This window comes from Capsella rubella, unplaced genomic scaffold (assembly GCF_000375325.1).
Source record: "Capsella rubella cultivar Monte Gargano unplaced genomic scaffold, Caprub1_0 scaffold_7, whole genome shotgun sequence".
Taxonomy (NCBI): domain Eukaryota; kingdom Viridiplantae; phylum Streptophyta; class Magnoliopsida; order Brassicales; family Brassicaceae; genus Capsella; species Capsella rubella.
In genome coordinates, this window is record NW_006238917.1 from 15,301,202 (window position 1) to 15,315,565 (window position 14,364).

Consider the following 14,364-nt stretch of genomic DNA (forward strand, 5'->3'; position numbering starts at 1 on the left):
CCACAAACACCCCTCTCTTTATCCAGATTATTATGCTTCTGCCACTAACGCTATTTCTTTCCTCTTCAAATTCTCGTCAAACCGGTCAAAATATCATTTGACTGTAGTTTATCATTTACGGTTTTGCCACCGATAATGTAAAATCAAATTAGATATATTTATTTTTTTTTGGTTTAGGGCATGTCTAATGCCGTAATTAATCTTAACACATGATTAACGCCTCACCATAACCAAGTGCTTTTCCCGCCTTGTTTTTTTTGAGAAATAAATATGCCTCTTAGGAGTATTCACATTAGAAATTTGGACTAATTTATTTCTTTCCTTTTTAAATAAGGAGAAATTATTATTTTCAATTATATTTCTTTCCTTTTCTCCTATTTATTATTTAGTTTGAATTCTTTGTGATTTATTTCTATTGATAGGTTTTTTCTTCACATTATGCTTCTTTTCTTTTTAATTAAATCAACATGTTCATTCATATTATGATTTTCCTCTTATTCATGAATAATACAAGAAAATTCTTCTCTAGATTTCTTTTGTTATAAAAGCTAATAGATTTTATATAAAATTCCAATTTAAGTATGATATTGTACCTAATATATAATGACCAACTATAATTGAGATTGGAGTGATAAGATTTCAATTACAATCCCATGAGGATTAATCCTATGTTAAACTTAAAAACATTTTGAAATAAACTAACCTAACTTTCCAATAATATGATATTCAATATTAAAAAATAGTTGAAAAATAAAGTTAAGATATGTTATTTACAAGTTTACAACAATGAAAAATACTCAAATCTTGCAACATAATATTTACAGTTTTGCACCAAAGAAGAAGAGGAAGAGGAAGAGGAAGAAGTGAAGTTTAAGCGTGAAGAGCAACGTTGAAGATGGAAGTTTTGAGATCATCATATCGACAACGGTTATAATCATTTAAAACACAAAGCTGTCTTATGGCTTCTCTCTTCCCTTCTCCTAAGCTCAACAACTCATACTCTTTCTCCTTCACATCTATCTCAAGCTTTTTTATTTTCCTCATTGCCTTTGCTAGACTCAGCTTCCCTGTTCCTTCCTCTGCTAGCTTCGCCTCTAGTTTCGATAGCTTCTCCTTTAGTAAACATTCTTGTGCTTCTCTGCATTCTAGCTTTGCTTCTAGCGTTTCAACCTCATGCTTCGTCTTGTTGTCCTTCTCTTTCACCCACTTTTTCGCTGTATCGATCTCTTTAGCTAATCTCGTGACTCGGCTCACTAATCCCCCGCTTTCTTCTAGCTTCTTTATCGCCATCTCTGGTCCTGCAAGCCCTTTCTCCACCATTTCTTTGATTTTCTTGAATTGGGTTTCAGAGACATTGAAATCTTCTCTGTTTCCTCTGTTTCCTTGTACTTGTGTGTTGTCTCTGTTTCCTCTGTTTTCTTGGACTTGTGTGTTGTCACGCGTCTTGATATAGCTGTTCTTGCTCTCTAGGTGTATCTGTTCGGCTACATGGATCCTCCTGTACAGTATACGGATATGATCTTCCATTTTCATTCGGAAATCTTCAGCCAACTCTTCCATCTTCCTCTCGAGAAGATTTGTATTCAATTTCGAACCACCAAACGACCAACGTCTCATTTGCTTCTGATCCTCTGAGAGCTTATCATTGGCATCTTTTTGTTCTTTAAGAAGTTTCTTCTGATCATTAGTCTCCATTGATAGCCTGCATGCAGTGAATTTTAAATTTCAACGGTAACAACAACAAACTTCAATTTAAAAGCTTTTTACAAAATCTTGTTTCCCTCTCTTACCGTTGAATGATGTCTTCTTGTTCCTTCTCTAGTTTAGGCTGATCAGTAACTTGGTTGTCAAGTTTCTTACTCTTGTCTCCAATTTCATCGATCTCTCCGATTCTTGTTTGCAGCTTCTGATTCTCTTCCTTAAGACGATCAATCTCAGTGATCTTACTCTTCATCTCTTCACTATACTCCTTTCTCTTCTTCCGTAAAGTCTCAACGCCCGCTTCAAGTTTCTGTACTTTGTTCCACAAAGCTACCTTTTCTTCAACAATCTTCATCTCTGCCTTAGCTTTTTTCTCTGCCTCTTCCTCCAAACGCTTCAATCGCATTTGCGTCTCTGAAACTTGATTGGTTTTATTCTTCAGCTCCACTTCCAACTCCTTTTTCTGGTTACGCAACAATGCAGCTTCACTTTTAGTCATCAAGCCTTTGAAATGGTCCCTGTCCTCGTTTCTCTTACCTTCAATATCTCCAGCCACTTCCATGTTTTGATCGCGTAAAAACACAGTTTCTTCTTTGAGTCTGCTCACTTGTTTCTCCAAATCTTCATTTCTTAGCTCTGTCTCTTGAAGCTTTCTTAGCAACAGCGCGTAATCCGAGCTCAATGTTTCACTACCATTACTGGTCTCTATCTCCTCTGAAGAATAGTAATCCAAATCCGAACTAGACCTTGAGGATGAATCTGTACCCAATTTTGCTTTTCTTCCATGTTTAGTTCCCAAATCATCAAACACATAGTAAAGTAAGCGACACTGCTCGTGAAGATCTTCAACAACCCCAACAAGCTCCTTCTTTGTAACCTTTGGGATCTTGTTTTTGTTTTGAATTAACTTCAAAAGTACAGACAACTTCTTCTCCACTTCTGCATAAGTACATAACGAACATAATCTTACATAACAAAAAAAAACTTCAAAAACATAGGAATCATTGAATTCAAAAACATAGGAATCATTGAAATAATCATCACCTGCTTTTGCTTCCTCCATTTTCAATCACTCTGAAAACAAACAAACAACATCGATCAGACTTCATAACATATACAAACAAGAAGCAAATCTGTAACTTGGCATGTAAGTAAACAAAAATGATCATGAAAAAACCAACACATTGACAATGAAATCGAGCAAACCATCAATTCCTTGTATCCCAAGAAATCTTTATAGTTAAGGTTTATCATTAGGATTAGAGTAGAAAAATTTATAAAGACACATCAAATGCAGCTTTCATCATGGTCATAGAGAAGATTAGAGAAATAAAAATTGAAGAGACAATGTAAGAGGATGTAAACTAAACGAAGGTCGTGGTCATGAACCCTACACAGAGAATGACGATTAAGGAGAAAAAAAAGAAGAAAAAATAAACAACAACTGGGTTCCACCATTGATGCAATTTCAAAGCAAAGAACTTAATAAGGTTTAGATTTTCACCGGCAAAAAATCGAAATTTAGCTTTCACCCTGCGGCTGAAAGCTGAAAAAGATAGAACATAGAAAGATCTAAAACTCTTTTTTTTTTTTCCAAAAAAGAATTTGGAAGACAAGATTTTAGCAAATTCTCAGATAAAACGAGAGGTTGTGTAATTTTCTTAAAAAATCTAAATTATATTTATCTTTTAAAGGTGTTTCTTTTTTTAATTGTTTGGTGTGCTTTTACGAGAGGAGGGAATGCAAAATTTGGCACTACCTGTGTTCTCTAAATTGCCATTGAAGTTGGTTCATAATTACGGAAATAACCCAATTAGAACGATTCACAAACGAATGAGTTTTGCTATAAATTCTCGTCTTCTTCATTCTCTCGATATTTTGCTCGGAGGACGTGATTGGTTCGATATCCACTAGTTCCGCTGCAGCCGTAATCATGCCACGTGGCAAATTTTTATGGCTTGTGATGCAAGTTGTTAAGTGACGTTAAAGGTTTAATTAGTCGCCTCAAGGTGAAATAGAAAAGCACTAATAAACGAAAGGATGAAGTTATTAAGATAAGGTTTCAGAATTTCGTAAACCGAAAGATCAAAGAACATAAACCGGAATGAAGAAACCAGATTTGAGTTTTTTGATTGGTGCTTGGATAACAAAAATTACTGCTAAATCAAACAGGATGAGTGACGATGTACAGAGAGAACTAAGTGAGAAGAGAATACAAAACAACTCACAGTTTTGATTTTGATTTCAAATAATTTTAAAAGAAGAAGCTTAGGAATCTTAATCTTCCTCAGAAGCAGCGACCTTCTGTTTCTTCCATTTGTATGCAGCTTCGAGAATCTTGAGATTCGTTGTCTGCGATTCTTCTGGGTACATATAATCGATGTATTCTTCGTACCTGTTAATGAGAGATTCAAACAATTTTTATTCACGTTAAGCTTTTAGCATTCAACTCTAATCACATTTGAAACATAACAAATCGAGGTATAATGTATAAGCAATGCGTACTCTGTTGAACCGTCTTCTCTGGTGATCTGCTTTCTCTTCTTGAGCTTCTTTGGAAGCTTTGACCGGACGATACTAACATCCCCGAGGTTACCAAAGCTCGTCTCCGTGTTCAGCCAATCCTCCAAGAGTGTAGCTCGTTCTTCCTTCAGCTCTGGTGCAGAGTCTTTGTAATATGTGTTGGCTCTATCGAAAATCGCTGAGTGGAAGAAATATAGAGAGAAAACAGTTAAAACGTGTCACAAGGTATCATAAACACTCATATAAAGAAGCGTAGTTTTAAAGTTACCTCTAGCACGTCTGATACATTCCTTTTTGTGTTCAAGAACACCTTCTTCTTGGTCTTCATCTTCGTTCTCATCTTCTTTTAGTTCTGCAGCTGAAGCTTCAAACTTTGCAAAGCTAACCCACACCTTGTAGTGCTTAGTACGGTCTAAGAGTCGTTCATACAAAGCTCGGGTCATCTCTAATTCCCCTTCTGATATCTCAAAATCAATGTATGCCTGCCACAAACAATATAGAATTTCAATGATCCAATTGGGTTCAATAGTCTGAGGAATCTCACTTCTATGAATGAATGCTTATGACTGGAAAAACATACCTTCCATAGCAGCTCAGGCATGTCAAGAGCTGGCTGGGATATTGCAAGTTCAAATATAGCTCTAGCTCGTTCGGTTTCAGCAAGAGACCTTTCTAATTCAGCATACTTGCTCCAAGCATAGCAATTCTCAGGAGACCACTCAAGATACCGTTCATATAACTTTCTACACCTATCTATGTTTCCCAACTGAAGCTCGATCTCAATGTACTTCTTAAATATCTATTTCCAGGAGAAAAAAATCCCGCAGTTAATAACCATGTGTGTATGCTTAAAGGAGAGTAATGAAAAAGTATATCAAACCATTTATCAGGCTAACCTTATCTTTTGGAGCTTTTCCAATTGCATTTCCCAATATCTGTCGTGCACCTGTGAGATTCAATTGCCTGATCTCAAACTGTGCAGCGAGCAACCATATTTTGGCAAAAGAAAATTTGCTGTGGGGGATAAGTTTGAGACATTCTCTGAAAATTCAGCAAGAGAACGAAAAATAGTCAGTGTAAACTATCAAGTGATATTTGAGAAGAAACTCATGGACATCTCATAAATCAATATATACTTAAGCATACCTGTAAACATCTCGAGTACGCTCAACATCTTCAGTTTCAATTTCTTCATACAATGCATAATTAATCCTACATCAAATAGTTACATCAGTGTCAGTATTTGAGAAAACCACAGAACCATAACCTATCAAAATACAACAAGAACAGCTTTCCATGGAATGCAAGCATCTGTTTTCATATATTTAGTGTATCGATAGAATTAGTGACTCCGGTGTGATAGAACTAAGACGACCAAACTCAAATAGTTTAATTAAAGGACACTAAACTTAACCTTGCTATCAAAACAATGAACAGCCTAAGAAGCCAACATTCCAATTCCAAATCGATAATGCGTTATTGGCAAAATCAGTATACCAAAAAAGAAAGAAACTCACCAAAGATAGATATATCTTTGCCAATATCGTTTCTCCTCAGCAGGTGGAACATTAGCAATAGCCCTCTCATAGATTTCTCTGATCCTATCTTTGTTTCCCACACTCTCCTCTAGCCTAACATAATCAAACCATGAATCATAGTTCAAAGGATTCTTCCTCACTTCCTCTTCATACTGAAACCTCCTCTTCCCAACAATGGCATCCTCAATTCCTTCCTTATCACCATACTGTTTCTCAAAAGCCACAAACTTTCTATACAAATCCTCAGCTCTGCCTTTAGGAATATGATCAAGAGCAAACTTATAGATAAACCTAGCTCTTTCTACTTCCTTACAGCGTTCTTCAAACTCAGCAAATGCCACAAAGAGCTGCTCAGCTTCTTCATCATCAGCTAGCTTCTCTGTGGCACGTTCATACACACTCCTACAACGCGCCACTTCACCACCCTTCATCTCAAACTTAGCATATCTAATATAAGCAGATACTCTCGGATGACAAAGAACAAATCTCTCGTAAATCGTTCTAGCACGTTCGATTTCATTATACCTAAGTTCGAATTTAATAAAGGAGAGCCAACCTTGTTGATCCGGAGACCAATCCATCCACCGTTCAAAAATCTGTCTAGCTCCGGCAATGTTCCCAAGTATCTCCTCCATATGAATATACTTGTACCAAAGCTGGTCAATACGAGGAAGAAGCGTAACAGCTCGATCCCAAACGTTTCTCGCACTGTTGACAAACTTGTTCTTCATCTCGAACTCAGCGTACTTGAGCCAAAGCGTATGGTTCCTGTAATCTCCTTCTATGGCTCGTTCCCATACACTCCGAGCACGAGCGTAATCCTTCTGCGACTCTTCCCATTGAGCGTACTTGACCCAAACCTGAATGTTCCATCTGGCGCGACGGATCTGGTCCTCAAATTCCTTTCTCCGGCGGAGTCTGTAGTCGGAAAGCTCAGTGGAATCAGTGATTTTCTGCTTAGGCGGACGGATCTCAGCTTCTTGTCTCTCACGAGCTTCTCTCAAAATTTGCTCGGCGGTGATTTGAACCGGCGCCGGAGTTTTGTTCTTGACACGAGTAGGTCTTGGAAGCTTCACTTCAGTATCTTTGCGGGTCATGTACCCTAAGGTACGGTCGGAATCTTTTCCGCCGGAGGCCATGAGAGCTCGCGGTTTTTGCTTTTTCTGGGGTTTCTAGATTTATGGGTAAAAGAGGGGAAGAAGAAAAAGGATTGAGAACCCGAACATAGAGAGAAGAAACAACACAGGCGCATTTTTTATTGGGCTCTTAATGGGCCGCGATAGGTTAAGTATATATATCTAAGCCCAATAATATTAGTGCGGACAATGGTGAAAAAGTTTAATAATCCTCTGATTCCTTCGATCACTTTCTTTGAACTGAGAATGCAGACGCTGCGTCTGCAACTAAGAAGAACTTTTACACTTTAAATTTTTCAGATTAACTATAGTTTTGTGAAAGAAACACTTCAAGTTGTATCAAATTCCAAATAGCAAAGATTCAAAAATAGCAAAAGATAAAACCAATAACATCTTAACATAGAAAAGTAAACAATCCAAAACAAAGTCATGACCATAACATAAACCAGAAACTTAAACTAGCATAATCCGAAACAAAACAACCAGAAAAACCATAAACGGAAATCCAAAGTTCAAAGACAAATAAAAAGAAAAAGACATATGAGTGCATCTAATGGGATGGTGATGCTTCAAGGATCACACAGATCAAATCATGCACATACGCAGTCTTTTGATGGACGATTTCGGCGTCTTTGGCTTCCAAGTCACTCCACCGGTCCAGCATAATCTTCTTCTTCTCTTTCGCAACACAAGACCAGCTTTTCACTTTATCTTTCTCCATGCCAAGAATAGTTACCACACGATACAAAATCGAGTTCTTAAACCAATCTTCTCCTTGTTCATGAATCATCACGTCCTTTTCTTCTTCAAGCTTCTGGATTTTCTCACTCTTTCTTGATTCCTTAGCATCACTTGTTCCCGATAACCCCCAAATTTCCTTAGCGAGTTCAAAAGCTTTAAGGTCTTGAGGTCCCGATGGTTTCTTACCACTATCCAGTTTCTTTTGATACTTACTTCTAACTGCATGAATCTTTGCTGTGCATTGCTTTAAACTAACCTTAAAACTGATAGACCCCTTGATGAAGTTGTAGATCTTTTCACGAACACTGGGGTTAAATTTTGTACTTGTTCCGGTTTTGCAGCGAATGATTCCTTGCAGTAGGATCAACTCATCCTCTTTTCTCCATAGTTGAGGAGGAACCGATTTCTTGACACTCGATTTCACTTTCTTTGCAGCACTCATGTCTTGTGACGAAGTTCTTTCACTCACACGCTTTTGTCCCTTAGCTTTCTCGGCAGCTTTGGAAGGAGTTTGTTCCTTTGTTGGCTCTTCGTCTTCAGAAGACGCTTCATCCTCCTCGGAGCTTGTCTCTCTGCTGTCCTCTTCTTCTTCCTCGGAGCTTATCTTTTTAGTCACCATTGTTTGAAGTAAGTTTCAAATGAGATATTTTGGATTTTTTTTTTTAAGTTACGAGTAACATCAAAGAGGATATTTATATAGAAAAAAAGAGCATGCATCGACAGAATTGGAAAACATTTTCAGCCTTAATTACCATTGGAAAACATTTGATTTTGTTATGTGTGTCAATAATGATTTTTTATCTTTTCAAGATTTTTTTTTTTATTGATATCTGATTTAGTGCTTTGGTGGTCACTTGTGGTGATTTGAATCGCATCCTTTAAACATAAAAAAAAAATATTTCTAACCACTTTGGTGAAGGATCTTTGCGTACAAGTACAACCGGAGTGAAGAGAGTAATTGATCCATTGCTTAGTGTGGACTGTGGAGATATATATATGTTTCTCTTTTAATTTAGTTGATACGTTCTTGAACTGTTACATTAAAAGAGTCCTCAATTTACAGTGAAGTTTAGTTTGATATATCGCTCCTATGGCTCAATATATATCAATTATATTTTCTATATATCATGAATACTATCATGTATCATCAGTTCTTAATTAATCTTTTGTTACATACTTACATGCATAAGAATGGTCTATATAACCTAAACCTTTCGTGCAAAAAAACACTTCAAAGCTCTTCTTGTCAACGAAAGATTACAGTAAAACACATCAACAATAAAGTAAAATTCCAAATAAAAGATTCATCAACCAATTAAAAGATAAACCATCAATCCAAAATAAAGTTATCATAACATAAAACATAGAAACTTAGATATCATAATCCGGAAACAAAAGATAACCAGAAAAAACCCATTTCTCAAAAAACGTTTTAGTTTCTCTGAGAGAGAGTGAAAGAGAGATTTGGTAGATGTTAAAACCCACAAGTCACTTGATGATTAATTAGTTGTCTTTTTATTGGAAATTGTGTATAATTGCCTTCAATATTATTCTTTGTGGTTTCTTATGAGTTTCTATGTAGTATTTAGTTTTGAAAAGGAAAAATAAATAAAAGATTTACACACTTATTACGTGAATATTACACAGTAGTTTAATACTATGAGTCACAATTAAGTGAAGCCTTAAATTCATTCTTTTAATTTGTTCCAACATAGATATTCTTGTGCAATTGAGAATAAACAATCATATCATGGAGAATTTAAAAACCTAGTAGTAGTAATACTTTTGTTCACTATATATATAGTATGAGTTTTGATCGATGCTTCGTGTGTAATTTACAACCTAATAATACAATTGTCACGAAGAACAGATTTGGCAAACTATTCTATATATCCATCATGATGAATCCAAGCTATTAATTAAGTATTAACCAGCTTAAATGGACGTAAATGCATTATATATAGGTGCACACAAGCTTTACGTCCATTTATCTAACATTACAAGTAATAAAATCTTAAAACTACTGACGGTACATATATGTTCTCCTAAGAAATATCCAAAATTTTTACAAAAGTTGCTGTGAAATTTTTATAAACAAAATCAGCACAATATTATTTATAGATGTGTACAAACGATCGTTCAATAAGTATATTGGATGTATTCTACAAAAAAAAAAAACAAAAAAAACAACAAATATTCGTGTTTCTAAAAGTATACAATTTCTTGTTTGTTATATCACATATCAAAAATAAAAAAATTGAGCATGTTTAGATGGAGCATTCATATAAGACTAGCTAGCTAGTATAGTATAATTGTTATATAAAGAAAATGAACCAAAATAGTCACATACTGTATATTAAATTCTAGTATAGAGTTATTACAAATGTCGTGCCCATGAGGTAATAACAATAACATACATGGAGAGTAGAGAAACACACGATCAACACATAGACATGTCCAAGATAAATATATACATGCAAACATGTTTCTTTTTTCACCATTTAACCAATCTATTTTTATTTTAAATAGTAACATATTACATATACATATGAGTATATGACGTACGATGAAACTCATGTTACGATAACACCTAGCTAGTGCTAGTTCTCCGGCGACCAGAGAAAAGCTCCGATGACAAACTTCCTCTTCTCGTAAGAATCTCCGATGATCGGCAAGCCGTACTCTCTAAGAAGCTGGTCCAATTGCCACTCTGGCATTTTCTCATAATCACTTTTCGTATACTTTGGATAATGAAGTGGAATCTGAAAACTTGATTGGTTTTGATGAGACTTGTCGTGATTGATGATGTTCGTCTTCTTGCTCCTATGATCCTCACCATCATCTTGATGATCATGATGACTCCTGTAGTGAATGGTTGTAGTCGAAGGACCATGGCTGAATCTGATTCCCATTTTGATATATTATTTGACAAGAAAGCTTATTAGCTAGCTAGGTTTCTTGAGATGATTTGTAATTAGGGCTTTTCAGGTTTTTCTTATGTGGATATGGGAGATGTGTTTATTATATAGGAGGAGAAAACAAATTTGTGGATATGTGAAGAACTTCGTGGGATCATGTAGATGCAAGCACGTACTAGATTTTAGAAGACTTATTTTCTTTAAAGTTTTAGTTATTTTTTTTTGCAACTATGAAAATGATAATGTTATATTTTTAGTTTTGTTCTTTTGTGTGTTAATGTTTGTCTTTTGTGAGTTTAATTTATTTCGATCGTCGACTAGATCAAATGCCATATACAAAATTTTCATTTCATATACAAATTGATAACGAGTAATAATAAATCACCATGAGTACTCTAGTAATTAGACTCAAAACCCTATGAAAAAAAATTAGACTAAAATTAAAGATAAATATGTTGGTGTATATATGTGTAAAGAGATATATATATACTCGGAGATACATATAAGTGTTCCCAATACTAGAATCATGATTATGCAACATCATCATTGTAGAGTTTTATTATGCAAAAGGAGTGTGATTGGTTGGCGCCGTGGTTGAAGAGTTTTATTTAAAAAATTTAACTGTTGGTTGCCACTTTTAAAAAGTAATTATTATTGGTTTAAGAAAGATGCTAAACAAGAACAAAAATAAAATGATTACGACTGTTTTCTAGGTAGATTTTTAAAATAAGTAGGGCCTAATTAATCAGAAAGATAAAACATGGATTTAAAAACTTTCGAATTATTTAAAAGTCACTTCTTATTTTCTTAATTAGTGAATGACAAACTGTATAAATATTAATTTTTTTTTATGTAGAACACGCAAATTTATTTTAAGGTGGCAAAAGAGCTCTTAAATTTTAAAATGCACCTTAATAATATATATGGATAATCAAAAATACGTACTCACATCTTGAAAAACATTTCACACATTTTAGAAAGCGGATTTTTACAATTTCAATGTTATAGGGCTAATTTGTTTTGTTATATATATATAAAAAACGAATATCTTGTTTGTAATGAAAATAATCAATATTGGAGGTTGCAATATTATCACCTCACATATTAAATGCATCAAGATAACTCTTTTTCTTTTGTGTGTGTATCTTTGTATTTCTCATTAATTGGCTTTAGTTGAATTTTACAAATATTCGTTTTCACACAATATAAGCGAATTTAATGCTTATTTTTTGTTTTGTTATCGACATCCCTTATAGTAACTGTAAGACTACGATTGAATTTAGTGTTGAAGCAACTTGGTGATTGAAACAAAACAAAACAAAACAAAACAAAACAAACAAGTTTCTCAATAATTAAATTTTCATGCTTTGAAGATGGTTTAACTCAGGTTTATCAGACTCAAAACACGCAAAATAATGCTAGTATTCTAAACTGCTAATTCTCTATTGGTCTAAATGAATAACCCTAATGATGATCATCTATTAAAAAGCTCAATGTATACCGTTTCACACGACACGATGACAATTATAACATTGAAACCATTAGTGGAAGAGTTAGTTTGATCGTTTCTCGAAATAAATGAGGAAGATGAGCAGACCCCATTAGAGATTCTTTGGAACCATTCTAAAATCTTTTCTACTTGCGCATGCATGCGACGACTAGTTCTTTCTCTTTATTGTTTTACTACAAGTGAGTGAGTAGTGACCTATCGTTACGGATTTGGCTTTACCATTTATTTCACTTTTTGTCAATGTGTCTTAAATAACCTATGCAGTGACTCGTGGCCATCTATGGGATGTCACACTAGTATGTATGATCAACTTCAAATATACGAAACCGTATTAAGAAAATTGGATAAACTACCATTTATTAAGAAATTGATTGATTTATCAGTTTGTAACAACGAAGATATAGATGGGATGGGATGATATACAAAGTTACGTAATACATCTTCAACCTCTTACTACTACATAAATGAGAAAATCTAGAAATAGTTTTGTTATCATTCTGTGTAGTCATGCTCGACATGTATGACTAATTGACTAGTGTTTTTGAAATAAGAGATGGAAGCTAAATCAAATTGTTCTATATTTTTTTTGGGTTTTTGTTTCTTACTTAAACTTTAACTTGTAGAACAATTTGTTTTCACTTGACCAGACAGGGAAGGCCAATACAAAGCAAGCCCAATGTCTTCGATAAACCAAAGCCGAACCGAACTCTTGATAACTCAACCAATATCAGACCAGCCGGTCAAAACCAGGAACACAATAATTTTATCTCGTACACACTTGTTTAAAACAACAAACAGGCTTCAACGATCGAATTTACTACTTCTGATGTACATTTACAAAGAAAAGAATTGGTACGTGAAGAAACTAAAATAACTCATTTCGAAGTTTCTGATTCCCTAACAGAGATGAAGCTAGAAGAAGATCATTGCGTTCTTTTACTAGCAATGTTGCCTTTCTATACTTGTTGAACTAACCTTTTCGTCTCCATTTGATTCAAGAATCTGTCTTTTCTTCTACGACAACTTGCTTTAAGGTCTTGGTATGCGTTTCGTTTGTCACCGGTAAGTCCACGAGCGTTTGTGGAGGAGCAAAGTACATATGCAGCGACATGATGCATATGATTATACCCAAGAAAAGCTGCAGGATTAAAGAATATCCAAATGAGGCATATACAGGAAAGAGGATCCGATCCTAAGATAAATCATACACAAACCTGCAGTGTTGGTTTGAAGCTGAAGAGGTATATGGATGCAACCATAGTAAGAAGCATTGCCATTGATGTAGAATATACCTAAAAGACAAATGTAAATGTGTGTTTGAAAACAGATTTTTCTTTTACTTACTTATGTTTGATGATGAAGAACAAGAATGATCATTTTACCTTCACAATATTGTCTGCATACTTCATTAACCAGGAGACCAGTAAGCCAGTGGATCCGAGATTCAGAACTACCATCCAAGTGGTGATGCTATACCCATCAAAGATACGTTGCCACCAAGGACCCTTTTCAAACCCGTGTCGGAAATCATCTGCTATAAGCCGGGCAACGTTGAAAAGAGAACCAAACCTGGTGACGAGTAAAGAAACAAAAGGTACGATGATTAAACCATGGATATCATTGGTTAATGAAAAGGCTGCTAAGTTGAATAAGTAGTGTGACAATAACATTCTTGGCATGAGAAAGTTTGATCTGAAGAAGAGATACCTACGTATATAACTGCAAGTTTTGCCAGTATAAGGTGTCGTTGTTTCTCTTCATCAGAAACTCTGTGTAGATTCCGGCTAGCGCAGACAAACCAGCTGAGAGGATGCCCAGCAAATAACCTTGTATAGGTGCCGTGAATAAAGAATCACATGAAGCTTCTCCACATCCCTTAACCTGAGACAAGAAGACAAATTGAATGCTTGAAATTTTGATGCCAGCTTAGCTTTTGGATTGCCAGAACAAAAGCAGTGTGCTGAATGCTAAGTAGAACAACATAAGGTTCTAAGCAGTATGACAAAAAGGAGAACATAATACACAATTCAAAATGTTTATGCATCATCTCACCTGGCTGGTAGTTGTTCCAACAGCTAAAAGACCAATCGCCATCCACTGAAGTTTAGATAGTCTCCTTTTCAAAAATAACCTATAACAACGACAGATTACAAATTAGTTAGTTAACCCAAAGAGAGAGCTTGGCACAAAAGGATAGTATAGAGAAAGAGAAGGCACACAAAACAGATACCTAAACAGTATGCCAGTGGTCACAATCTTCAAATTACCCATAATCTGATAAGTGGATGTGTCCACAT

The 14,364-nt window shown here is 35.1% G+C and overlaps 6 protein-coding genes across 8 annotated transcripts in view; all 6 read right to left on the bottom strand.

The window, feature by feature from the left end:
* Positions 1-771: 771 nt before the first annotated feature.
* LOC17877882 (COP1-interactive protein 1) lies at positions 772-3,280 on the bottom strand. Of its 3 annotated transcripts, none has more exons than XM_023779264.1 (4): positions 3,206-3,280; positions 2,746-2,775; positions 1,791-2,640; positions 772-1,702 (listed from the first exon to the last, which is right to left on the bottom strand). In XM_023779264.1, the coding sequence occupies exons 2-4, from the start codon at positions 2,762-2,764 to the stop codon at positions 871-873; spliced, it is 1,701 nt and encodes a 566-aa protein (XP_023635032.1). In that variant the 5' UTR covers positions 2,765-2,775; positions 3,206-3,280; the 3' UTR covers positions 772-870. The 3 variants fall into 3 exon arrangements, with proteins under 3 accessions (XP_023635032.1, XP_023635034.1, XP_023635033.1); XM_023779266.1 differs by lacking the exon at positions 3,206-3,280 and adding an exon at positions 3,096-3,180; XM_023779265.1 differs by lacking the exon at positions 3,206-3,280 and having other exon boundaries at positions 2,746-2,826.
* Positions 3,281-3,806: 526 nt separating this feature from the next.
* Positions 3,807-6,951, bottom strand: LOC17880467 (crooked neck-like protein 1). The gene is made up of 7 exons (XM_006283169.2): positions 5,742-6,951; positions 5,371-5,436; positions 5,121-5,265; positions 4,805-5,023; positions 4,493-4,706; positions 4,207-4,402; positions 3,807-4,096 (listed from the first exon to the last, which is right to left on the bottom strand). The coding sequence occupies exons 1-7, from the start codon at positions 6,899-6,901 to the stop codon at positions 3,979-3,981; spliced, it is 2,118 nt and encodes a 705-aa protein (XP_006283231.1). The 5' UTR covers positions 6,902-6,951; the 3' UTR covers positions 3,807-3,978.
* Positions 4,009-14,364, bottom strand: part of LOC17878842 (CMP-sialic acid transporter 1) — a 40,847-nt gene continuing 30,491 nt past the window's right edge. The window contains exon 14 of the mRNA XM_023779269.1: positions 4,009-4,096. The gene's annotated coding sequence lies outside the window, so the exon portion shown is untranslated. The remainder of the gene's footprint in view (positions 4,097-14,364) is intronic.
* Positions 7,315-8,282, bottom strand: LOC17879127 (probable transcription factor At1g61730). The gene has a single exon (XM_006285182.2). The coding sequence runs from the start codon at positions 8,256-8,258 to the stop codon at positions 7,449-7,451; it is 810 nt and encodes a 269-aa protein (XP_006285244.1). The 5' UTR covers positions 8,259-8,282; the 3' UTR covers positions 7,315-7,448.
* LOC17881012 lies at positions 10,031-10,653 on the bottom strand. The gene has a single exon (XM_006285362.2). It carries the CDS (start codon positions 10,549-10,551, stop codon positions 10,240-10,242), a length of 312 nt encoding a protein of 103 aa, XP_006285424.1. The 5' UTR covers positions 10,552-10,653; the 3' UTR covers positions 10,031-10,239.
* The window catches only part of LOC17879220 (CMP-sialic acid transporter 1), a 2,741-nt gene continuing 1,123 nt past the window's right edge, over positions 12,747-14,364 (bottom strand). The window contains exons 4-9 of the mRNA XM_006284377.2: positions 14,298-14,364; positions 14,120-14,198; positions 13,779-13,948; positions 13,450-13,636; positions 13,282-13,359; positions 12,747-13,205 (exon numbers count right to left, since the gene is read on the bottom strand). The exon at positions 14,298-14,364 is cut by the window's right edge and continues 58 nt beyond it. Coding sequence (XP_006284439.2) covers positions 13,062-13,205; positions 13,282-13,359; positions 13,450-13,636; positions 13,779-13,948; positions 14,120-14,198; positions 14,298-14,364 — 725 coding nt within the window. The 3' untranslated portion in view covers positions 12,747-13,061. The remainder of the gene's footprint in view (positions 13,206-13,281; positions 13,360-13,449; positions 13,637-13,778; positions 13,949-14,119; positions 14,199-14,297) is intronic.